At 31.8% G+C, this 27,113-nt stretch overlaps 1 protein-coding gene across 1 annotated transcript in view; it reads right to left on the bottom strand.

Annotated features, from left to right (window-relative positions):
* The window catches only part of LOC133640813 (DDB1- and CUL4-associated factor 10-like), a 47,626-nt gene extending 20,688 nt beyond the window's left edge, over nucleotides 1–26,938 (bottom strand). Inside the window, exons 1-3 of the mRNA XM_062034491.1 lie at nucleotides 26,360–26,938; nucleotides 14,772–14,885; nucleotides 4,178–4,375 (exon numbers count right to left, since the gene is read on the bottom strand). Coding sequence (XP_061890475.1) covers nucleotides 4,178–4,375; nucleotides 14,772–14,885; nucleotides 26,360–26,745 — 698 coding nt within the window. The 5' untranslated portion in view covers nucleotides 26,746–26,938. The remainder of the gene's footprint in view (nucleotides 1–4,177; nucleotides 4,376–14,771; nucleotides 14,886–26,359) is intronic.
* Between the last annotated feature and the right edge of the window lie 175 nt (nucleotides 26,939–27,113).

Here is a 27,113-nt window from a genome sequence, read left to right as displayed (position 1 = left end):
TGCTGAGCCCGATCTGGACGTAATCTGAACTGGACCTGGTTTTAAGAACCCTTTTGAACAATCTGATTTTATTGACAACCCGGTCTGGTGAAGTTAAGGTCCTTTGTTTGTTTTGTTTGAAAGTAAAACAAATTTAAAAACAATTACATAAAAAATAGTGATTAGTGAAAATGTTAGTGGACCAGCACCACACACAATCATGTGTGCTCGAATGACTGTATCCCTTGCAGACTGTATTGTTCTATACTGTAGGAACCAGAAGTTGTTGTTTTTTTAATAACAGAAAGAGACAGCTCCTTTTGTGTAAATGAGTGTGGATGAGTGTGAATGGGGGAGGGAGGGTTTTCTTGGGTTGATGCACTAATGGTAAGTGTATCTTGTGTTTTTTTTTAAATGTTGTTTGAAATAAAAAAAAAAAAAAAAAAAAAACAAAAAAAAAAAAAACACTGCATGTCACAGGTGGTACGTGTTAATCTAATCGTCTGTTGTCTTTAACAGTAAGCGGCCAGGAGCAGGAGGGGAGAGAGGATACGGACGTGACTGAGAAGTCACGTTCTGCGAGAGAAAACTTTCGATAAAAACTAGGGATGTCCGATAATGGCTTTTTGCCGATATCCAATATGCCGATATTGTCCAACTCTTTAATTACCGATACCGATATCTACCGATACCGACATCAACCGATATATACAGTCGTGGAATTAACACATTATTATGCCTAATTTGGACAACCAGGTATGGTGAAGATAAGGTACTTTTAAAAAAAAATGAATCAAATAAAATAAGATAAATAAATTAAAAACATTTTCTTGAATAAAAAAGAAAGTAAAACAATATAAAAACAGTTACATAGAAACTAGTAATTAATGAAAATTTGTAAAATTAACTGTTAAAGGTTAGTACTATTAGTGGAGCAGCAGCACGCACAATCATGTGTGCTTACGGACTGTATCCCTTGCAGACTGTATTGATCTATATTGATATATAATGTAGGAAGCAGAATATTAATAACAGAAAGAAACAACCCTTTTGTGTGAATGAGGGAGGTTTTTTGGGTTGGTGCACTAATTGTAAGTGTATCTTGTGTTTTTTATGTGGATTTAATTAAAAAAAACAAAAAAAACCAACAAAAAAACGATACTGATAATAAAAAAACCGATACCGATAATTTCCGATATTACATTTTAACGCATTTATCGGCCGATAATATAATATAACATCTCTAGTAAGTATACATTTTTTGAGCCTTTTTAGAGAAAATCATATCATTGTCGTAAATTATGCAAATTACTCGATGATGTCATGGTGACCACGTCCATAGCCACGCCCCCACCGCCACAGGTATCTTGGCAGTTTATGGGAAACACTGCATGTCACAGGTGGTACGTGTTAATCTAATCGTCTGTTGTCTTTAACAGTAAGCGGCCGGGAGCAGGAGGGGAGAGAGGATACGGACGTGACTGAGAAGTCACGTTCTGCGAGAGAAAACTTTTGCTAAAAACACACGATCATTAAAACCTGCCCGCTTGGATCCTGTGAAGTGTCTGTCAGTTGGGGCCGCTAGGAAGCGACTTACACAATAAACTTGTCAGCTTTTTGTCATTTCATGACGCCTTTATCTCTATTTTTACCTTTTGATAGAGGGAAGTATTTATTATTATTATTCGTTTTTTTAAGTAATGTGCATGTAGATGCTGTATCGCACATATGTCAGAGTCAAGGCCCGCGGGCCATATCCGGCCCGCGAGAAGGTTTTTTACGGCCCTTGGGATGATCTTGATTTATTATTAGAACCGGCCCGCAGACCGCAGATCTTTTACACGCACCAAGCGGATGCCGGTCCAAGGTTCCGAAAGGGGGCGAGCGGCCCGCCGGGACGCGCCTGCCGGCCGAAGGGCTGCAGCCCGGCCGTCAGTCGCGGAGCCCGCCGTGCCACGCGCGCCAAGGGGGCGGGCCGAAACCCGGCCCCGAGGCCCTGAGACTTCTGCTTTGTTTCCCCAAACCGCGCGTCACCGCCGGGCCCGCACCACCGTCGGGCTGCAGCCCGAGCGTCGGTGGCAGAACCCGTCATGTGCCGCGCGCGCCAAGCGGAGCGGGGGGGTCAAGCGGGCCGAAACCCGCAGGCCACCCCCTCACCACGAGGCCCTGAGACTTCTGCGTTTGACCCCTACGCGCGGCCCGTCGGGACGCGCCCGCCGTCAAGCCACGAGGGCCAGCCGTCGGGTCGCGGAGCCCGCCGTGCCACGCGCGCCAAGGGGCGGGCCGAAACCAGCGGGGGGTTTCGGGCACCCAACTCGCCTCCCTCCCACGGAGGGATGAGGGGGTTTAATGTGAACATTACTGTGCAATCACATATTTAGAGTTTTTACTCAATTCAAGTTTAAAAGTTAAAGTTTAATATTTGTTTTCACTGCATGTTACTTCTCCTTAAACAAAGTGTTGTTTTTGATTTATAGATTTTTGCACTTTATTTTATTGTATTTCAATTTAATTATATTTTTAAAATATTTCAGTTGAGTGGATGATAGAAAATTGCTATTATTGTTTTTTTCTTTGAAGTAAATTTAGCCCACTTTTGCTAAAATAGAAAATATAGGCTACTGATGGTGCCTTGAATACCGGTTTCTTTCATTTAATGTTCATGTTATGGGGATTTTTATATAAAGGAAATTTGTCTTTTGTGTCTGTTGAAAATTAAAGATTACTGACAGAGCCATAAGAAAATATTGCTTTATTTATCTGATCATATTGGAATATATTTGTTAGGTTTTCAGTAGGTTCAATTAGGTTCACTAGACTATATGCGTCATTTAAAAATTTTTCAATGAACATTCGAACAGTCCGGCCCTCGGCTTGTAGCTAAATTTTTTATTTGGCCCTCCGTCCATTTGACTTTGACACCCCTGCTGTATCGGGACAGATCCATTAAGAGTGTGAGCAGAAATATGTCGTATAGGAATTAAACTACACACAATAGAACATTAACAAAATGATGCGTCACGTGGTTTTTAAAGTAATACCTTTGTGACAAACAAGTAATGTAAAAAAAAAAAATGGTGTTTACTTTTTGATATCAAAATAAAACACAAAGCAGTTTGGCTAATGAAGATAAAGTCTAATAAACATGATGTGTTCTTCTCCAGCGCCCCCTTGTGGTTCAGTACAACAGTTTGGCCAACGAAAAAAACAAAAAACAGGAGCGATTTCCTCACCTCGTTAACTCTCAGTCACAACAACTGATGGACGCTGTATTGTCAAAATGAAAGCAACATCATATAGTTTTTCTCCTTCGCTGTCTACTTTTAGTGTGGGGACCAGTGTCTCCCAATATTGTCCACACCTGTCTCCATCCAAACACAGCGGTGAGCTCTTAAACGCGCGGCGGGAAGCGAGGGAAAATGACTGTACCGTCCCGAAAGACTTGGTGCTGTAAGGAATTCTGGGAATGTGTTCTGTTGTGTTTAGGTACCAATATTCTCCCGAAATGTGATTGTCATTGTTGTTTAGTGTGGTTTCATTATATGGCACAGGTTTATGACAGTGTTGGCGTTGTTTATACGGCCACCCTTAGTGTGACATGTATGGCTGTTGACTAAGTATACTCCGAGGGTATATCCTTAAAGCGAGATTAACATTGTTAGTCTGCATGCGCCTGATTTTGTGTTACATAACATGCATAAACATGTTTTACCTTTTGATAGAGGGAGGTATTTCTTCTTATTATTAATTTTTTTAAGTTATGAACATGTAGATGCTCGTTAACTCTGAGTCACAGCAGCTGATGGACGCTGTATTGTCAAAATGAAAGCAACATCATATAGTTTTTGTCCTTCGCTGTCTACTTTTAATGTGGGGACCAGTATTGTCCACACCTGTCTCCATCCAAACACAGCGGTGAGCTCTTAAACATGCTGAACAAAGTCTGATTTTAGGCAAACACTTGGAGGTATCGACTCTGCGTGAAAACCGTGAGCGCCTCAAGGCTTTGAGGAACGTTCCGGTGTTGCCAGATTTCCGATAAGTGTAGAAATGGCCGAGTTAGAGCGAGTAGGAAAACGTGAATTTTGGCGTTTTTCAGAGCCGACATTTAACATTGGAGTCAATGAGAGACTGAGCTGACTTCCTCGGCTTTGAGGGCGGCCAGAAGCCAAATGGGACACCTCAAAGAGGTTCTCACCGGTTGGTATCCCAGGTGATGACGTTGCCGTCAAAGCCGGAGGTGACCAGGAGGCGCGTGTTGGTGTCGTACTCGATGTTCTTCACCCAGCTGGCGTGGCCGTGCAGCGAGCACACCTTGGAGTTGAGCTTCCTCAGGTCCCACAAGGCGATGGTGGTGTCGTCGGAGCAGGTGGCGAACAGACGGTTGTCCAGGAACCTGCGGTGGCACAGAATCCACACCTGTATCATGTCGGGCTCCGGGTGTGTCCGCTAATGAAACACGTCCGGTGTCATTAATGACCCGGTGTCATTAATGACCCGGTGTTATTAATGACCCGGTGTTATTAATGACCTGTTTCCCTACTAGTGTATTGGAAGAAGGTCTTGATACTGAATTTGATACTTTTATAGGACCCAACCAGGGATGGAACCAATCAATATTTCACGGTACAATATTGTCCTGGTACGATATTATTGTGCTATTTGCCAAAAAACAACAACAACAACAACAACAAAAAGCCTTAAAAATACTATAGTTTGTAAAATGGAGTGGCAGGAATGTTTAGGATAAACACACTTGCTGTAATTAAACACACGTAATGCGAAAATGTTTTGATTGTATTTATTTCTACAAACATGCATTTTTAAGTGCTAGAATGTTTTAGTTGTATTTATTTCTACAAACATGTTCTAATTTCTAGTAACATGCATTTTTAATGCTAAAATTCTCTTATTTCTACAAACATCCATTTTTAATGCTAAAATGTTCTAATCGTATTTATTTCTACAAACATGCATTTTTAAGTGCTAAAATGTTTTGATTGTATTTATTTCTACAAACATGCATTTTTAATGCTAAAATGTTCTAATCGTATTTATTTCTACAAACATGCATTTTTAAGTGCTAAAATGTTCTGATTTCTACAAACATGCATTTTTAATGCTAAAATGTTTTGATTGTATTTATTTCTACAAACATGCATTTTCAAGTGCTAAAATGTTGTAATTTCTAGTAACAGGCATTTTTAATGCTAAAATGTTCTTATTTCTACAAACATGCATTTTTAAGTGCTAAAATGTTCTAATCCTATTTATTTCTACAAACATGCATTTTTAAATGCTAAAATGTTCTAATTTCTACAAACATGCATTTTTAAGTGCTAAAATCTTGTAATTGTATTTAATTCTACAAACATGCATTTTTAAGTGCTAAAATGTTCTGATTTCTACAAACATGCATTTTTAATGCTAAAATTTTCTTATTTCTACAAACATGCATTTATAATGCTAAAATGTTCTAATCGTATTTATTTCTACAATCATGCATTTTTAAGTGCTAAAATGTTCTAATCGTATTTATTTCTACAAACATGCATTTTTAAGTGCTAAAATATTCTAATTGTATTTATTTCTACAAACATGCATTTTTAAGTGCTAAAATGTTCTTATTTCTCCAAACATGCATTTTTAAGTGCTAAAATGTTCTAATTTCTAGTAACATGCATTTTTAATGCTAAAATTCTCTTATTTCTACAAACATGCATTTTTAATGCTAAAATGTTCTAATCGTATTTATTTCTACAAACATGCATTTTTAAGTGCTAAAATGTTCTGATTTCTAGTAACATGCATTTTTAATGTTAAAATGTTCTTATTTCTATAAAACATGCATTTTTAATGCTAAAATGTTCTAATCGTATTTATTTCTACAAACATGCATTTTTAAGTGCTAAAATATTCTAATTGTATTTATTTCTACAAACATGCATTTTTAAGTGCTAAAATGTTCTGATTTCTAGTAACATGCATTTTTAATGCTAAAATGTTCTTATTTCTACAAACATGCATTTTTAAGTGCTAAAATCTTGTAATTTCTAGTAACATGCATTTTTAATGCTAAAATGTTCTAATTTCTAGTAACATGCATTTTTAATGCTAAAATGTTCTAATCGTATTTATTTCTACAAACATGCATTTTTAAGTGCTAAAATATTCTAATTGTATTTATTTCTACAAACATGCATTTTTAAGTGCTAAAATATTCTAATTGTATTTATTTCTACAAACATGCATTTTTAAGTGCTAAAATATTCTAATTGTATTTATTTCTACAAACATGCATTTTTAAGTGCTAAAATGTTCTGATTTCTAGTAACATGCATTTTTAAAGCTAAAATGTTTTTATTTCTACAAACATGCATTTTTAATGCTAAAATGTTCTAATCGTATTTATTTCTACAAACATGCATTTTTAAGTGCTAAAATGTTCTGATTTCTAGTAACATGCATTTTTAATGCTAAAATGTTCTTATTTTTACAAACATGCATTTTTAATGCTAAAATATTCTAATTGTATTTATTTCTACAAACATGCATTTTTAAGTGCTAAAATGTTCTGATTTCTAGTAACGTGCATTTTTAATGCTAAAATGTTCTTATTTCTACAAACATGCATTTTTAAGTGCTAAAATATTCTAATTGTATTTATTTCTACAAACATGCATTTTTAAGTACTAAAATGTTCTGATTTCTAGTAACATGCATTTTTAATGCTAAAATGTTCTTATTTCTACAAACATGCATTTTTAAGTGCTAAAATATTCTAATTGTATTTATTTAAGTACTAAAATGTTCTGATTTCTAGTAACATGCATTTTTAATGCTAAAATTTTCTTATTTCTACAAACATGCATTTTTAATGCTAAAATGTTCTAATCGTATTTATTTCTACAAACATGCATTTTTTTAATGCTAAAATGTTCTTATTTCTACAAACATGCATTTATAATGCTAAAATGTTCTAATTGTATTTATTTCTACAAACATGCATTTTTAAGTGCTAAAATGTTCTGATTTCTAGTAACATGCATTTTTAATGCGAAAATGTTCTTATTTCTACAAACATGCATTTTTAAGTGCTAAAATCTTGTAATTTCTAGTAACATGCATTTTTAATGCTAAAATTTTCTTATTTCTACAAACATGCATTTTTAATGCTAAAATGTTCTAATCGTATTTAATTCTACAAACATGCATTTTTAAGTGCTAAAATGTTTTAATTGTATTTATTTCTACAAACATGCATTTTTAAGTGCTAAAATGTTTTGATTGTATTTATTTCTACAAACATGCATTTTTAAGTGCTAAAATGTTTCGATTTTATTTATTTCTACAAACATGCATTTTTAAGTTCTAAAATGTTCTAATCCTATTTATTTCTACAAACTTGCATTTTTAAATGCTAAAATGTTCTAATTTCTAGAAACATGCATTTTTAATGCTAAAATGTTCTAATTGTATTTATTTCGACAAACATGCATTTTTAAGTGCTAAAATATTCTAATTGTATTTATTTCTACAAACATGCATTTTTAAGTACTAAAATGTTCTGATTTCTAGTAACGTGCATTTTTAATGCCAAAATTTTCTTATTTCTACAAACATGCATTTATAATGCTAAAATGTTCTAATCGTATTTATTTCTACAAACATGCATTTTTAAGTGCTAAAATATTCTAATTGTATTTATTTCTACAAACATGCATTTTTAAGTGCTAAAATGTTCTTATTTCTCCAAACATGCATTTTTAAGTGCTAAAATGTTCTAATTTGTAGTAACATGCATTTTTAATGCTAAAATTCTCTTATTTCTACAAACATGCATTTTTAATGCTAAAATGTTCTAATCGTATTTATTTCTACAAACATGCATTTTTAAGTGCTAAAATGTTCTGATTTCTAGTAACGTGCATTTTTAATGCTAAAATGTTCTTATTTCTACAAACATGCATTTTTAAGTGCTAAAATATTCTAATTGTATTTATTTCTACAAACATGCATTTTTAAGTACTAAAATGTTCTGATTTCTAGTAACATGCATTTTTAATGCTAAAATGTTCTTATTTCTACAAACATGCATTTTTAAGTGCTAAAATATTCTAATTGTATTTATTTAAGTACTAAAATGTTCTGATTTCTAGTAACATGCATTTTTAATGCTAAAATTTTCTTATTTCTACAAACATGCATTTTTAATGCTAAAATGTTCTAATCGTATTTATTTCTACAAACATGCATTTTTTTAATGCTAAAATGTTCTTATTTCTACAAACATGCATTTATAATGCTAAAATGTTCTAATTGTATTTATTTCTACAAACATGCATTTTTAAGTGCTAAAATGTTCTGATTTCTAGTAACATGCATTTTTAATGCGAAAATGTTCTTATTTCTACAAACATGCATTTTTTTAATGCTAAAATGTTCTTATTTCTACAAACATGCATTTATAATGCTAAAATGTTCTAATCGTATTTATTTCTACAAACATGCATTTTTAAGTGCTAAAATGTTCTGATTTCTAGTAACATGCATTTTTAATGCTAAAATGTTCTTATTTCTACAAACATGCATTTTTAAGTGCTAAAATCTTGTAATTTCTAGTAACATGCATTTTTAATGCTAAAATTTTCTTATTTCTACAAACATGCATTTTTAATGCTAAAATGTTCTAATCGTATTTAATTCTACAAACATGCATTTTTAAGTGCTAAAATGTTTTAATTGTATTTATTTCTACAAACATGCATTTTTAAGTGCTAAAATGTTTTGATTGTATTTATTTCTACAAACATGCATTTTTAAGTGCTAAAATGTTTTGATTTTATTTATTTCTACAAACATGCATTTTTAAGTTCTAAAATGTTCTAATCCTATTTATTTCTACAAACTTGCATTTTTAAATGCTAAAATGTTCTAATTTCTAGAAACATGCATTTTTAATGCTAAAATGTTCTAATTGTATTTATTTCGACAAACATGCATTTTTAAGTGCTAAAATATTCTAATTGTATTTATTTCTACAAACATGCATTTTTAAGTACTAAAATGTTCTGATTTCTAGTAACGTGCATTTTTAATGCCAAAATTTTCTTATTTCTACAAACATGCATTTATAATGCTAAAATGTTCTAATCGTATTTATTTCTACAAACATGCATTTTTAAGTGCTAAAATATTCTAATTGTATTTATTTCTACAAACATGCATTTTTAAGTGCTAAAATGTTCTTATTTCTCCAAACATGCATTTTTAAGTGCTAAAATGTTCTAATTTCTAGTAACATGCATTTTTAATGCTAAAATTCTCTTATTTCTACAAACATGCATTTTTAATGCTAAAATGTTCTAATCGTATTTATTTCTACAAACATGCATTTTTAAGTGCTAAAATGTTCTGATTTCTAGTAACATGCATTTTTAATGTTAAAATGTTCTTATTTCTATAAAACATGCATTTTTAATGCTAAAATGTTCTAATCGTATTTATTTCTACAAACATGCATTTTTAAGTGCTAAAATATTCTAATTGTATTTATTTCTACAAACATGCATTTTTAAGTGCTAAAATGTTCTGATTTCTAGTAACATGCATTTTTAATGCTAAAATGTTCTAATCGTATTTATTTCTACAAACATGCATTTTTATGTGCTAAAATGTTCTAATTCCTATTAACATGCATTTTTAATGCTAAAATGTTCTAATTTCTAGTAACATGCATTTTTAATGCTAAAATGTTCTAATTGTATTTATTTCTACAAACATGCATTTTTAAGTGCTAAAATGTTCTGATTTCTAGTAACATGCATTTTTAAAGCTAAAATGTTTTTATTTCTACAAACATGCATTTTTAATGCTAAAATGTTCTAATCGTATTTATTTCTACAAACATGCATTTTTAAGTGCTAAAATGTTCTGATTTCTAGTAACATGCATTTTTAATGCTAAAATGTTCTTATTTTTACAAACATGCATTTTTAATGCTAAAATGTTCTAATTGTATTTATTTCTACAAACATGCATTTTTAAGTGCTAAAATGTTCTGATTTCTAGTAACGTGCATTTTTAATGCTAAAATGTTCTTATTTCTACAAACATGCATTTTTAAGTGCTAAAATATTCTAATTGTATTTATTTCTACAAACATGCATTTTTAAGTACTAAAATGTTCTGATTTCTAGTAACATGCATTTTTAATGCTAAAATGTTCTTATTTCTACAAACATGCATTTTTAAGTGCTAAAATATTCTAATTGTATTTATTTAAGTACTAAAATGTTCTGATTTCTAGTAACATGCATTTTTAATGCTAAAATTTTCTTATTTCTACAAACATGCATTTTTAATGCTAAAATGTTCTAATCGTATTTATTTCTACAAACATGCATTTTTTTAATGCTAAAATGTTTTCTTATTTCTACAAACATGCATTTATAATGCTAAAATGTTCTAATTGTATTTATTTCTACAAACATGCATTTTTAAGTGCTAAAATGTTCTGATTTCTAGTAACATGCATTTTTAATGCTAAAATGTTCTTATTTCTACAAACATGCATTTTTTTAATGCTAAAATGTTCTTATTTCTACAAACATGCATTTATAATGCTAAAATGTTCTAATCGTATTTATTTCTACAAACATGCATTTTTAAGTGCTAAAATGTTCTGATTTCTAGTAACATGCATTTTTAATGTTAAAATGTTCTTATTTCTATAAAACATGCATTTTTAATGCTAAAATGTTCTAATCGTATTTATTTCTACAAACATGCATTTTTAAGTGCTAAAATGTTCTAATTTCTAGTAACATGCATTTTTAATGCTAAAATTGTCTTATTTCTACAAACATGCATTTTTAATGCTAAAATGTTCTAATCGTATTTATTTCTACAAACATGCATTTTTAAGTGCTAAAATGTTCTGATTTCTAGTAACATGCATTTTTAATGTTAAAATGTTCTTATTTCTATAAAACATGCATTTTTAATGCTAAAATGTTCTAATCGTATTTATTTCTACAAACATGCATTTTTAAGTGCTAAAATATTCTAATTGTATTTATTTCTACAAACATGCATTTTTAAGTGCTAAAATGTTCTGATTTCTAGTAACATGCATTTTTAATGCTAAAATGTTCTAATCGTATTTATTTCTACAAACATGCATTTTTATGTGCTAAAATGTTCTAATTCCTATTAACATGCATTTTTAATGCTAAAATGTTCTAATTTCTAGTAACATGCATTTTTAATGCTAAAATGTTCTAATTGTATTTATTTCTACAAACATGCATTTTTAAGTGCTAAAATGTTCTGATTTCTAGTAACATGCATTTTTAAAGCTAAAATGTTTTTATTTCTACAAACATGCATTTTTAATGCTAAAATGTTCTAATCGTATTTATTTCTACAAACATGCATTTTTAAGTGCTAAAATGTTCTGATTTCTAGTAACATGCATTTTTAATGCTAAAATGTTCCTATTTTTACAAACATGCATTTTTAATGCTAAAATGTTCTAATTGTATTTATTTCTACAAACATGCATTTTTAAGTGCTAAAATGTTCTGATTTCTAGTAACGTGCATTTTTAATGCTAAAATGTTCTTATTTCTACAAACATGCATTTTTAAGTGCTAAAATATTCTAATTGTATTTATTTCTACAAACATGCATTTTTAAGTACTAAAATGTTCTGATTTCTAGTAACATGCATTTTTAATGCTAAAATGTTCTTATTTCTACAAACATGCATTTTTAAGTGCTAAAATATTCTAATTGTATTTATTTAAGTACTAAAATGTTCTGATTTCTAGTAACATGCATTTTTAATGCTAAAATTTTCTTATTTCTACAAACATGCATTTTTAATGCTAAAATGTTCTAATCGTATTTATTTCTACAAACATGCATTTTTTTAATGCTAAAATGTTTTCTTATTTCTACAAACATGCATTTATAATGCTAAAATGTTCTAATTGTATTTATTTCTACAAACATGCATTTTTAAGTGCTAAAATGTTCTGATTTCTAGTAACATGCATTTTTAATGCTAAAATGTTCTTATTTCTACAAACATGCATTTTTTTAATGCTAAAATGTTCTTATTTCTACAAACATGCATTTATAATGCTAAAATGTTCTAATCGTATTTATTTCTACAAACATGCATTTATAATGCTAAAATGTTCTAATCGTATTTATTTCTACAAACATGCATTTTTAAGTGCTAAAATGTTCTGATTTCTAGTAACATGCATTTTTAATGCTAAAATGTTCTTATTTCTACAAACATGCATTTTTAAGTGCTAAAATCTTGTAATTTCTAGTAACATGCATTTTTAATGCTAAAATTTTCTTATTTCTACAAACATGCATTTTTAATGCTAAAATGTTCTAATCGTATTTAATTCTACAAACATGCATTTTTAAGTGCTAAAATGTTTTGATTGTATTTATTTCTACAAACATGCATTTTTAAGTGCTAAAATGTTTTGATTTTATTTATTTCTACAAACATGCATTTTTAAGTTCTAAAATGTTCTAATCCTATTTATTTCTACAAACTTGCATTTTTAAATGCTAAAATGTTCTAATTTCTAGAAACATGCATTTTTAATGCTAAAATGTTCTAATTGTATTTATTTCGACAAACATGCATTTTTAAGTGCTAAAATATTCTAATTGTATTTATTTCTACAAACATGCATTTTTAAGTACTAAAATGTTCTGATTTCTAGTAACGTGCATTTTTAATGCCAAAATTTTCTTATTTCTACAAACATGCATTTATAATGCTAAAATGTTCTAATCGTATTTATTTCTACAAACATGCATTTTTAAGTGCTAAAATATTCTAATTGTATTTATTTCTACAAACATGCATTTTTAAGTGCTAAAATGTTCTTATTTCTCCAAACATGCATTTTTAAGTGCTAAAATGTTCTAATTTCTAGTAACATGCATTTTTAATGCTAAAATTCTCTTATTTCTACAAACATGCATTTTTAATGCTAAAATGTTCTAATCGTATTTATTTCTACAAACATGCATTTTTAAGTGCTAAAATGTTCTAATTTCTAGTAACATGCATTTTTAATGCTAAAATGTTCTTATTTCTACAAACATGCATTTTTAAGTGCTGAAATGTTTTAATTGTATTTATTTCTACAAACATGCATTTTTAAGTGCTAAAATCTTGTAATTGTATTTATTTCTATAAACATGCATTTTTATGTGCTAAAATGTTCTAATTTCTAGTAACATGCATTTTTAATGCTAAAATTTTCTTATTTCTACAAACATGCAGTTTTAATGCTAAAATGTTCTAATCGTATTTAATTCTACAAACATGCATTTTTAAGTGCTAAAATGTTTTGATTTTATTTATTTCTACAAACATGCATTTTTAAGTTCTAAAATGTTCTAATCCTATTTATTTCTACAAACTTGCATTTTTAAGTTCTAAAATGTTCTAATCCTATTTATTTCTACAAACTTGCATTTTTAAATGCTAAAATGTTCTAATTTCTAGAAACATGCATTTTTAATGCTAAAATGTTCTAATTGTATTTATTTCGACAAACATGCATTTTTAAGTGCTAAAATATTCTAATTGTATTTATTTCTACAAACATGCATTTTTAAGTACTAAAATGTTCTGATTTGTAGTAACGTGCATTTTTAATGCTAAAATGTTCTTATTTCTACAAACATGCATTTATAATGCTAAAATGTTCTAATCGTATTTATTTCTACAAACATGCATTTTTAAGTGCTAAAATGTTCTAATTTCTAGTAACATGCATTTTTAATGCTAAAATGTTCTTATTTCTACAAACATGCATTTTTAATGCTAAAATGTTTTGATTGTATTTATTTCTACAAACATGCATTTTCAAGTGCTAAAATGTTGTAATTTCTAGTAACAGGCATTTTTAATGCTAAAATGTTCTTATTCCTACAAACATGCATTTTTAAGTGCTAAAATGTTCTTATTTCTACAAACATGCATTTTTAAGTGCTAAAATGTTCTAATCCTATTTATTTCTACAAACAGGCATTTTTAAATGCTAAAATGTTCTAATTTCTACAAACATGCATTTTTAAGTGCTAAAATCTTGTAATTGTATTTATTTCTACAAACATGCATTTTTAAGTGCTAAAATGTTCTGATTTCTACAAACATGCATTTTTAATGCTAAAATTTTCTTATTTCTACAAACATGCATTTATAATGCTAAAATGTTCTAATCGTATTTATTTCTACAATCATGCATTTTTAAGTGCTAAAATGTTCTAATCGTATTTATTTCTACAAACATGCATTTTTAAGTGCTAAAATATTCTAATTGTATTTATTTCTACAAACATGCATTTTTAAGTGCTAAAATGTTCTTATTTCTCCAAACATGCATTTTTAAGTGCTAAAATGTTCTAATTTCTAGTAACATGCATTTTTAATGCTAAAATTCTCTTATTTCTACAAACATGCATTTTTAAGTTCTAAAATGTTCTAATCCTATTTATTTCTACAAACATGCATTTTTAATGCGAAAATGTTCTTATTTCTACAAACATGCATTTTTAATGCTAAAATCTTGTAATTGTATTTATTTCTACAAAGATGCATTTTTAATGCTAAAATATTCTAATTGTATTTATTTCTACAAACATGCATTTTTAAGGAAGTCATTAAGGTTGCACAACTGTGGGCCTTTAAGGAACAACACAACAACTTGGATACGGATGAAAGGGGATGCAAAGAAAGGCACCTGATGTTGTTGACACAATCCTCGTGGGCCTCCGTCAGGGTTTTGATGTGCCTGGAGGAGACGGGATCGAACAGCAGCACTTCGGTCTGCTCGCAGGCCACCGTCAGCACCGATCTGCAGGAATCACGGGCGGACATTTTGTTATTTGAATAAAGGGCCGACTAAACTAAGCAACAGGAGTCTACGCAAAAAGTGTTGTTTGTAACATGAGCGTTCACACAATAAATAGATGAATTATGGTGTAGAAAACTGTGAATGTTTTGGAGCATCCTCACAATAAATAGATGAATTCTGGTGTAGAAAACAATGTGTGAATGTTTTGAAGCGTTCACACAATAAATAGATGAATTATGGTGTAGAAAACCAAATGTGTGAATGTTTTGGAGCGTTCACACAATAGATGAATTTAGGTGTAGAAAACCATGCGTGAATGTTTTGGAGCATTTACACAATAAATAGATTAATTTTGGCGTAGAAAACCATATGCGTGAATGTTTTGGAGCGTTCACACAATAAATAGATTAATTTTGGTGTAGAAAACCGAGAGCTCCGCGACTTGGATCAATATAGATGAGACCTGCTAGACTTATGACTGACACGGCTCATCCTTGGCTGGAGACGGGGAAGGCTACGCAGCGAGAAGGTGAGACAACTGAGAATCAAAAGTTTCTAAGAGCTGAATACATGGACTATAAACTGTATGACTTTGAAAATGATGTTGACCCAGAAAACCATCTGTTCAACTCAATCAATGCTACATGTGACTACTACACAGAGGAACAATTCAATGACAATGTTAGTTTAGATAATACATTTTCTTTAATACATTTCAACTGTAGAAGCTTATATGCAAATTTCTCAAAGATTGACGAATACCTGAAGACTCTAAATGGCAAATTCAAAATAATAGCACTTTCTGAAACATGGATCGATAAAGACAGAGGTATCGATTTCTCCATTGACGGGTATGAGTTGTATCACTGTAGTAGAAGAAACAAGAAGGGAGGTGTGGCCCTGTTTGTTGACTGTGAATTGAAATGTAGACCTGTGGAATGTATGACAGTGGTAATTGATGATTTATTTGAATGTGTAACTGTAGAGGTAGAAATAGAAAAGAAGAGAAATGTTATTGTTACGTGTATGTATAGGACACCTGGGTCTAAAGTAGAAGCATTTAATGATAGTTTGGAAGAATTATTGTGTAAGGTGAAGGAAAATAAAACATTTGTCATGTGTGGCGACTATAACATAGACCTGCTAAGCTCACCCAGAAATAAATCAACAAGAGACTTCTTGGATGTGGTATATAGTAGAGGGCTTTATCCATTGATCACCAAACCCAGTAGAATAACGACAAATTGTGCAACGTTAATTGATCACATCTTTATAAATGACATAAAAAATAATATAAAAAGTGGACTAGTAATTAATGATATAAGTGACCACTTACCTGTGTTTCTTACTTATGACTGTCCAATTGATAAAAAGAGGGAGGAAAAAACTCATAGATATGTAAGGAAAAGAACTGAAGAGGCAATAAATAGGTTTAGGAAGGACTTATTTGAAACAGACTGGAATGAGGTGTATGGGGGAGAAGCAAATGCTGCATATGAGGCTTTTCTTAATATATATTTATCATTGTATGAAAAGCATTGTCCGAATGTATGGAAACAAAGAGACAGCTACAATAAAAAGCCTTGGATTATAAAGGGACTACAGAATGCTTGTAAAAAGAAAAACAAACTTTATAGAGATTTCATAAAAGTAAAAACAAAGGATGCTGAAACAAAATATAAGGTTTACAAAAACAAATTGATAACAATAATGAGACAAGCAAAAAGAGAATATTATAATAATTTACTAGAAAAAAATAAAAACAATATCAAAGGAACTTGGAATATTCTGAACAAGGTAATAGGAAAAACATCTGGGCCTACAAACCCACCAAGCCATTTTATCAATGAGGATAATAAGATGATAACAAATATGAATGAAGTGGCAAACGGATTCAATTCTTTTTTTGTGAATGTTGGACCCAAATTGGCAGAGAGTATTGGAGAACATAAAGATATACAGAGTGGATGGAGAGGGGGAAGCAAAGTGCTACAGTCCATGCTTCTAGGAGATGTTAGTGAAAATGAAATTGTATCGGTGGTAACAAAACTGAAAAATAAGACATCAACAGACAGTGATGGTATAGACATGATAATTGTAAAAAAGACTATTGACTGTATCATCAAACCTCTTTGTTATATTTTTAATCTTTCTTTTCAAACAGGGACCTTTCCAAATAAAATGAAGGTAGCAAAGGTAATTCCACTCTTTAAAACGGGAGATAAACATAGATTCACTAATTACAGACCAGTGTCACTACTGTCACAATTTTCTAAAATAATTGAAAAAATATTTGTAAAAAAATTAGATAGTTTTATTGAAAAGAACATGCTGTTGAGTGAGAGCCAGTATGGATTCCGGACCAATAGATCCACTGCTTCAGCTGTAATGAATATAATTGAGGATATAGCAACAGCAACTGATAATAAGAAATACACTATAGGGGTATTTATCCATCTTAAAAAAGCATTTGATACTATAGATCATTCTATATTATTGTCCAAGTTGTATTCATTTGGTGTGAGAGGAGTAGTTTTAGACTGGCTAAGAAGTTATTTAGATAATAGACAAGAGTTTGTGGATTTTATGGGAAATACATCTGAACAAATGAGGATTGAATGTGGAATTCCACAAGGTTCGGTTTTGGGACCAAAATTGTTTATTTTATATATTAATGATATATGTGAGGTATCAAAGTTATTGAAATTTGTATTATTTGCAGACGACACCAACTTTTATAGTTCGGGACACGACTTAAAAGCATTATCAAAAATTATTGAACAGGAAATGATTAAACTTAAGAGATGGTTTGATGCCAATAAATTATCATTAAATGTAGAAAAAACAAAGTTCATGATTTTTTGTAAGAGGAAAAGGGAGGAAACGATCAAATTGTCAATAAATGGAATAGATATTGAAAGGGTTTCTGAACTTAGATTTTTAGGAGTGATACTGGATGACGGTCTGACATGGAAATCTCATATTGCACATCTGCGGAAAAAGATGTCTAAGAGTATTTTTATATTAAATAAGGTAAAATATGTGTTAGATTATAGGGCAATGCGTATATTGTATTGTGCACTTATATTGCCATATATCAACTACTGTGTGGAAGTGTGGGGGAACACATATAAGAGTAACATAAAGGCATTGTATCAACTACAGAAAAGAGCTATAAGGATTATTCATAAAGTAGATTACTTAGAACACACTAACATATTATTCATTAATTCAGGTTTATTGAAATTACAGGAGCTAGTAAAGTTACAGACATTATGTGTCATGTTTAAGGCTAAAAGCAAAACATTACCAGCAAATTTACAAAAAATGTTTGTCATCACTTCTGAGAATGAAGAGCATAGAAGAAAAGGTCATTTCCAACATCAGTATTCAAGGACAACTTTAAAACAAATGTGTATATCAGTGGTGGGGGTTAAACTATGGAATTCTCTTTATAATGAGATAAAAGATTGTAAAAATATATTCAAATTGAAAAAAATATATAAAGACAGAACAATAAAATCATATGGACAGCCATAAGTGTTTACATTTTGCTTTATATTTATTATTTTACTTGTTTTTTGCCTGGTTTTGTATCTGTTTTGTATCATCCTGTGAGGTGTACCTGTATATTACTTCTTTTGTATTTTTGTTCGGTTTGTACTTCATGAAGTTTTGCACTTGTGTTTTTTTGTTTTGTTTTGTTTTGTTTTGTTTTCGTTATATTTGGATGTAATTGTTGGTTCACATATCATTAAGTAAGACTATGTATTATGTGAAGGGGGCAGGAAAATATAAGATTTTTCTTCATCCTGCTCCTTCTCAGGCATTGGTGTGTAACGGTGTAACTGAATAATTGTGGTATAATTGTCTATCAAAGATGCACATCAATGAAGGAGATAAATAAAAATGATGATGATGATGATGATGATATGTGTGTGAATGTTTTGGAGCATTCACACAAATAGATGAATTTTGGTGTAGAAAACGGTGAATGTTTTGGAGCATCCTCACAATAAATAGATGAATTTTGGTGTAGAAAACCATGTGTGAATGTTTTGGAGCGTTCACACAATAGATGAATTTTGGTGTAGAAAACCATGTGTGAATGTTTTGGAGCGTTCACACAATAGATGCATTTTGGTGTAGAAAACCATATGCGTGAATGTTTTGGAGCGTTCACACAATAAATAGATGCATTTTGGTGTAGAAAACCATATGTGTGAATGTTTTGGAGCATTCACACAATAAATAGATGAATTTTTGTGTAGAAAACCATATGTGTGTGAATGTTTTGGAGCATTCACACAAATAGATGAATTTTGGTGTAGAAAACTGTGAATGTTTTGGAGCATGCTCACAATAAATAGATGAATTTTGGTGTAGAAAACAATGTGTGAATGTTTTGAAGCGTTCACACAATAAATAGATGAATTATGGTGTAGAAAACCAAATGTGTGAATGTTTTGGAGCGTTCACACAATAAATAGATGAATTTTGGTGTAGAAAATGTGTGAATTTTTTGGAGCGTTTACACAATAAATAGATGAATTTTGGTGTAGAAAAGCATGTGTGTAAATGTTTTGGAGCATTCACACAAATAGATGAATTTTGGTGTAGAAAACTGTGAATGTTTTGGAGCATCCTCACAATAAATAGATGAATTTTGGTGTAGAAAACAATGTGTGAATGTTTTGAAGCGTTCACACAATAAATAGATGAATTATGGTGTAGAAAACCAAATGTGCGAATGTTTTGGAGCGTTCACACAATCAATAGATGAATTTTTGTGTAGAAAACCATATGTGTGAATGTTTTGGAGCATTCACACAATAGATTAATTTTGGTGTAGAAAACCATGTGTGAATGTTTTGGAGCATTCACACAATAAATAGATTAATTTTGCTGTAGAAAACAATGTGTGAATGTTTTGGAGCATTCACACAATTAAGTTTGAAAAACGGCCAATTCATTATGAGTGGGAAAAATGTCCCGGAAAACCTGGAATTCTGGGTAACCTGGGAATTTTTGGAATTTGTCAAGTGAAAGCCCACGATTCCCGAATAGGCTGAACAGTTTAAAGTTGGAACGGTTTGAATCGGGTGAAAAATGTGAAAGGTAGAGCGCGCCAAAATCTGGAGAATAAATAGATTCATTTTGGTGTAGAAAACACTGTGTGAATGTTTTGGAGCATTCACACAATAAATAGATAAATTTTGGTGTAGAAAAACATGTGTGAATGTTTTGGAGCGTTCACACAATAAATAGATGAATTTTGGTGTAGAAAACAATGTGTGAATGTTTTGGAGCGTTCACACAATAAATACATGAATTTTGGTGTAGAAAACAATGTGTGAATGTTTTGGAGCATTCACACAATAAATAGATTAATTTTGGTGTAGAAAACAATGTGTGAATGTTTTGGAGCATTCACACAATAAATAGATTAATTCTGGTGTAGAAAACCACAAGTGTGAATGTTTTGAAGCGTTCACACAATAAATAGATGAATTTTTGTGTAGAAAACCATATGCGTGAATGTTTTGGAGCATTCACACAATAAATAGATTAATTTTTGTGTAGAAAACCATATGTGTGAATGTTTTGGAGCATTCACACAATAAATAGATTAATTTTGGCGTAGAAAACCATAAGTATGAATGTTTTGGAGCATTCACACAATAAATAGATGAATTTTTGTGTAGAAAACCATATGTTTGAATGTTTTGGAGCATTCACACAATAGATGAATTTTGGTGTAGAAAACCATGTGTGAATGTTTTGGAGCATTTACACAATAAATAGATTAATTTTGGCGTAGAAAACCATAAGTGTGAATGTTTTGGAGCGTTCACACAATAAATAGATGAATTTCTGTGTAGAAAACCATATGTGTGAATGTTTTGGAGCATTCACACAATAGATTAATTTTGGTGTAGAAAACCATGTGTGAATGTTTTGGAGCATTTACACAATAAATAGATTAATTTTGGCGTAGAAAACCATATGTGTGAATGTTTTGGAGTGTTCACACAATAAATAGATGAATTTGGTGTAGAAAAGCATGTGTGTGAATGTTTTGGAGCGTTCACACAATAGATTAATTTTGGTGTAGAAAACCATGTGTGAATGTTTTGGAGCGTTTACACAATAGATTAATTTTGGTGTAGAAAACCATGTGTGAATGTTTTGGAGCGTTTACACAATAGATTAATTTTGGTGTAGAAAACCATGTGTGAATGTTTTGGAGCATTCACACAATAGATTAATTTTGGTGTAGAAAACCATGTGTGAATGTTTTGGAGCATTCACACAATAGATTAATTTTGGTGTAGAAAACCATGTGTGAATGTTTGGAGCATTTACACAAAATGTGTGAAATTTTTGTAAAGCGTCTACACAATAAATAGATGAATTTGGTGTAGAAAACAATGTGTGAATGTTTTGAAGCGTTCACACAATAAATAGATGAATTATGGTGTAGAAAACCAAATGTGTGAATGTTTTGGAGCGTTCACACAATAAATAGATGAATTTTTGTGTAGAAAACCATAAGTGTGAATGTTTTGGAGCATTCACACAATAGATTAATTTTAGTGTAGAAAACCATGTGTGAATGTTTTGGAGCATTTACACAATAAATAGATTAATTTTGGCGTAGAAAACCATATGTGTGAATGTTTTGGAGCGTTCACACAATAAATAGATGCATTTTGGTGTAGAAAACCATATGTGTGAATGTTTTGGAGTGTTCACACAATAAATAGATGAATTTGGTGTAGAAAAGCATGTGTGTGAATGTTTTGGAGCGTTCACACAATAGATTAAATTTGGTGTAGAAAACCATGTGTGAATGTTTTGGAGCGTTTACACAATAGATTAATTTTGGTGTAGAAAACCATGTGTGAATGTTTTGGAGCGTTTACACAATAGATTAATTTTGGTGTAGAAAACCATGTGTGAATGTTTTGGAGCATTCACACAATAGATTAATTTTGGTGTAGAAAACCATGTGTGAATGTTTTGGAGCATTCACTCAATAGATTAATTTTGGTGTAGAAAACCATGTGTGAATGTTTTGGAGCATTTACACAAAATGTGTGAAATTTTTGTAAAGCGTCTACACAATAAATAGATGAATTTGGTGTAGAAAACAATGTGTGAATGTTTTGAAGCGTTCACACAATAAATAGATGAATTATGGTGTAGAAAACCAAATGTGTGAATGTTTTGGAGCGTTCACACAATAAATAGATGAATTTTTGTGTAGAAAACCATAAGTGTGAATGTTTTGGAGCATTCACACAATAGATTAATTTTGGTGTAGAAAACCATGTGTGAATGTTTTGGAGCATTTACACAATAAATAGATTAATTTTGGCGTGGAAAACCATATGTGTGAATGTTTTGGAGCGTTCACACAATAAATAGATGCATTTTGGTGTAGAAAACCATATGTGTGAATGTTTTGGAGCGTTCACACAATAAATAGATGAATTTTGGTGTAGAAAACTGTGAATGTTTTGGAGCATCCTCACAATAAATAGATGAATTTTGGTGTAGAAAACAATGTGTGAATGTTTTGAAGCGTTCACACAATAAAAAGATGCATTTTGGTGTAGAAAACCATATGTGTGAATGTTTTGGAGCATTCACACAATAAATAGATGAATTTTGGTTTAGAAAACAATGTGTGAATGTTTTGGAGCTTTCACATAATAAATAGATCAATTCTGGTGTAGAAAACCATATGCATGAATGTTTTGAAGCTTTCACACAATAGATTAATTATGGTGTAGAAAACAATGTGTGAATGTTTTAAAGCGTTCACACAATAAATAGATTAATTATGGCGTAGAAAACCATGTGTGTGAATGTTTTGGAGCGTTCACACAATAAATACATGAATGTTGGTGTAGAAAACCATGTGTGTGAATGTTTTGGAGCGTTCACACAATAAATAGATTCATTTTGATGTAGAAAACCATGTGTGTGAATGTTTTGGAGCGTTCACACAATGAATAGATGAATTTTGGTGTAGAAAACCATGTGTGAATGTTTTGGTTGGAGCATTCACACAATAAATAGATGAATTTTTGTGTAGAAAACCATGTGTGAATGTTTTGGAGCATTCACACAATAGATTAATTTTGGTGTAGAAAACCATGTGTGAATGTTTTGGAGCATTTACACAAAATGTGTGAAATTTTTGTAAAGCGTCTACACAATAAATAGATGAATTTGGTGTAGAAAACAATGTGTGAATGTTTTGAAGCGTTCACACAATAAATAGATGAATTATGGTGTAGAAAACCAAATGTGTGAATGTTTTGGAGCGTTCACACAATAAATAGATGAATTTTTGTGTAGAAAACCATAAGTGTGAATGTTTTGGAGCATTCACACAATAGATTAATTTTAGTGTAGAAAACCATGTGTGAATGTTTTGGAGCATTTACACAATAAATAGATTAATTTTGGCGTAGAAAACCATATGTGTGAATGTTTTGGAGCGTTCACACAATAAATAGATGCATTTTGGTGTAGAAAACCATATGTGTGAATGTTTTGGAGTGTTCACACAATAAATAGATGAATTTGGTGTAGAAAAGCATGTGTGTGAATGTTTTGGAGCGTTCACACAATAGATTAATTTTGGTGTAGAAAACCATGTGTGAATGTTTTGGAGCGTTTACACAATAGATTAACTTTGGTGTAGAAAACCATGTGTGAATGTTTTGGAGCGTTTACACAATAGATTAATTTTGGTGTAGAAAACCATGTGTGAATGTTTTGGAGCATTCACACAATAGATTAATTTTGGTGTAGAAAACCATGTGTGAATGTTTTGGAGCATTTACACAAAATGTGTGAAATTTTTGTAAAGCGTCTACACAATAAATAGATGAATTTGGTGTAGAAAACAATGTGTGAATGTTTTGAAGCGTTCACACAATAAATAGATGAATTATGGTGTAGAAAACCAAATGTGTGAATGTTTTGGAGCGTTCACACAATAAATAGATGAATTTTTGTGTAGAAAACCATAAGTGTGAATGTTTTGGAGCATTCACACAATAGATTAATTTTGGTGTAGAAAACCATGTGTGAATGTTTTGGAGCATTTACACAATAAATAGATTAATTTTGGCGTGGAAAACCATATGTGTGAATGTTTTGGAGCGTTCACACAATAAATAGATGCATTTTGGTGTAGAAAACCATATGTGTGAATGTTTTGGAGCGTTCACACAATAAATAGATGAATTTAGTGTAGAAAAGCATGTGTGTGAATGTTTTGGAGCATTCACACAAATAGATGAATTTTGGTGTAGAAAACTGTGAATGTTTTGGAGCATCCTCACAATAAATAGATGAATTTTGGTGTAGAAAACAATGTGTGAATGTTTTGAAGCGTTCACACAATAAATAGATGAATTATGGTGTAGAAAACCAAATGTGTGAATGTTTTGGAGCGTTCACACAATAAATAGATGAATTTTTGTGTAGAAAACCATATGTGTGAATGTTTTGGAGCGTTCACACAATAAATAGATGAATTTAGTGTAGAAAAGCATGTGTGTGAATGTTTTGGAGCATTCACACAAATAGATGAATTTTGGTGTAGAAAACTGTGAATGTTTTGGAGCATCCTCACAATAAATAGATGAATTTTGGTGTAGAAAACAATGTGTGAATGTTTTGAAGCGTTCACACAATAAATAGATGAATTATGGTGTAGAAAACCAAATGTGTGAATGTTTTGGAGCGTTCACACAATAAATAGATGAATTTTTGTGTAGAAAACCATATGCGTGAATGTTTTGGAGCGTTCACACAATAAAAAGATGCATTTTGGTGTAGAAAACCATATGTGTGAATGTTTTGGAGCATTCACGCAATAAATAGATGAATTTTGGTTTAGAAAACAATGTGTGAATGTTTTGGAGCTTTCACATAATAAATAGATTAATTCTGGTGTAGAAAACCATATGCATGAATGTTTTGAAGCTTTCACACAATAGATTAATTATGGTGTAGAAAACAATGTGTGAATGTTTTAAAGCGTTCACACAATAAATAGATTAATTATGGCGTAGAAAACCATGTGTGTGAATGTTTTGGAGCGTTCACACAATAAATACATGAATGTTGGTGTAGAAAACCATGTGTGTGAATGTTTTGGAGCGTTCACACAATAAATTGATTCATTTTGATGTAGAAAACCATGTGTGTGAATGTTTTGGAGCGTTCACACAATGAATAGATGAATTTTGGTGTAGAAAACCATGTGTGAATGTTTTGGTTGGAGCATTCACACAATAAATAGATGAATTTTTGTGTAGAAAACCATATGTGTGAAAGTTTTGGAGCATTCACACAATAGATTAATTTTGGTGTAGAAAACCATGTGTGAATGTTTTGGAGCATTTACACAATAAATAAATTAATTTTGGCGTAGAAAACCATATGTGTGAATGTTTTGGAGCGTTCACACAATAAATACATGAATTTTGATGTAGAAAACCATGTATGAATGTTTTGGAGCGTTCACACAATAAATACATGAATTTTGATGTAGAAAACCATGTGTGAATGTTTTGGAGCGTTCACACAATAAATACATGAATTTTGGTGTAGAAAACCATGTGTTAATGTTTTGGAGCGTTCACACAATAAATAGATGAATTATGGCGTAGAAAACCATATGTTTGAATGTTTTGGCGCATTCACACAATAAATGGATGACTTTTGGTGTAGAAAACCATATGTTTGAATGTTTTGGCGCATTCACACAATAGATGAATTTTGGTGTAGAAAACAATGTGTGAATGCTTTGAAGCGTTTACACAATAAATAGATGAATTTTGGTGTAGAAAACCATGTGTGAATGTTTTGGAGCGTTCACACAATAAATAGATGCATTTTGGTGTAGAAAACCATATGTGTGAATGTTTTGGAGCGTTCACACAATAAATAGATGAATTTTGGTGTAGAAAACAATATGTGTGAATGTTTTGGAACGTTCACACAATAAATAGATGAATTTTGGTGTAGAAAACCATATGTGTGAATGTTTTGGAGCGTTCACACAATAACTAGATTAATTTTGGTGTAGAAAAGCATCTGTGAATGTTTTAGAGCATTCACACAATTAAGTAATAAGATGTGATTAATCATGATTAATCCAAACCAAAATGTGGGTTCAGTGTAATGAAATAAAAATGTATTGTTGTGGGTGCGTATGATGTGTTTTTTAACGACCCACTAAATGAACATCCATGTGAGCCAGGCTGCTGTGTCAGCTTGACCCGCATTAATCAGCCGTCTGGTCTCTTGACCCACTCCGGTGGTAATCCACAGTGGAAGGCTTCCCGCGACAAAACACTATTTTGGTGTCCATGTACTGACTTCTAACGGCAGGTTCTGAAGATGCTGCGGCCCGCACTAAGGGGTCACTCCGGGTGACTTACCCGTCTGGGGAGTACTCCAGGTTGAACACGGCTCCGTGGGTCTTGGTGCTCAGGTTGACCGAGTCGGCGGCCGGGTTCATGGAGCTGTACAAGCTGGTCATTGTCTGGAAGTTGTCCCGGACCGGGTCCACAAACACGCCCCGCCTAATGGACCTGTTCTGAATCCAGGAAAACAGGCTCTTCGTCCGGCCAGTGTCTGAGCCTCCGCCGGTCTCAGGCCGAGGCCCGGCGGCTGGCTCCTCCGACGACGGCGGTGCGGTCTCGCTAGTCCCCGGCGGCAAAGGAGAGCAGCTCCGGGGGTCGTCGTGGTCTGGGCCGTCCGTGTCGGGCTCTTTGTCGCCGCCGTCGGGCCTGTCCCGCGGCTCGTCGGCGTCCCCCGAGCTCATTGTGGCGTCTGTGCGTCGGTCGTGCGGCGCGGTGAGAACCAGCCGGGCGTGAAAGCGGGGGTCCGCCTCAGAACCGTCGCGGTGTCATGGCGGGAGATTTTAGCTGCACGGCCCGCAGCAGAACAACATTAGCAGCCTTGTCAGAGCCGCCTCGAGCCGCACGTCAAAGCGGACAACGCTCGCTGGTGCACAACCGGATGTACTTTCGCACTAAACGTATGCGAGTGTTAAATCTCACCGCGAGGCACATAAAAATAATAAAATACTTCACCATATACATATAATATATTAAAATAATATATACACTGTTGAAACGTGCCGTTTAGAGCCCGATTCTAAATATGATTTAAATCGTGTTTTTTAATCTG

Source organism: Entelurus aequoreus, linkage group LG23 (assembly GCF_033978785.1).
Source record: "Entelurus aequoreus isolate RoL-2023_Sb linkage group LG23, RoL_Eaeq_v1.1, whole genome shotgun sequence".
NCBI classification, from domain to species: domain Eukaryota; kingdom Metazoa; phylum Chordata; class Actinopteri; order Syngnathiformes; family Syngnathidae; genus Entelurus; species Entelurus aequoreus.
Note: the sequence above shows the minus strand (reverse complement) of the source record. Positions and strands in the feature narration are given on the sequence as shown.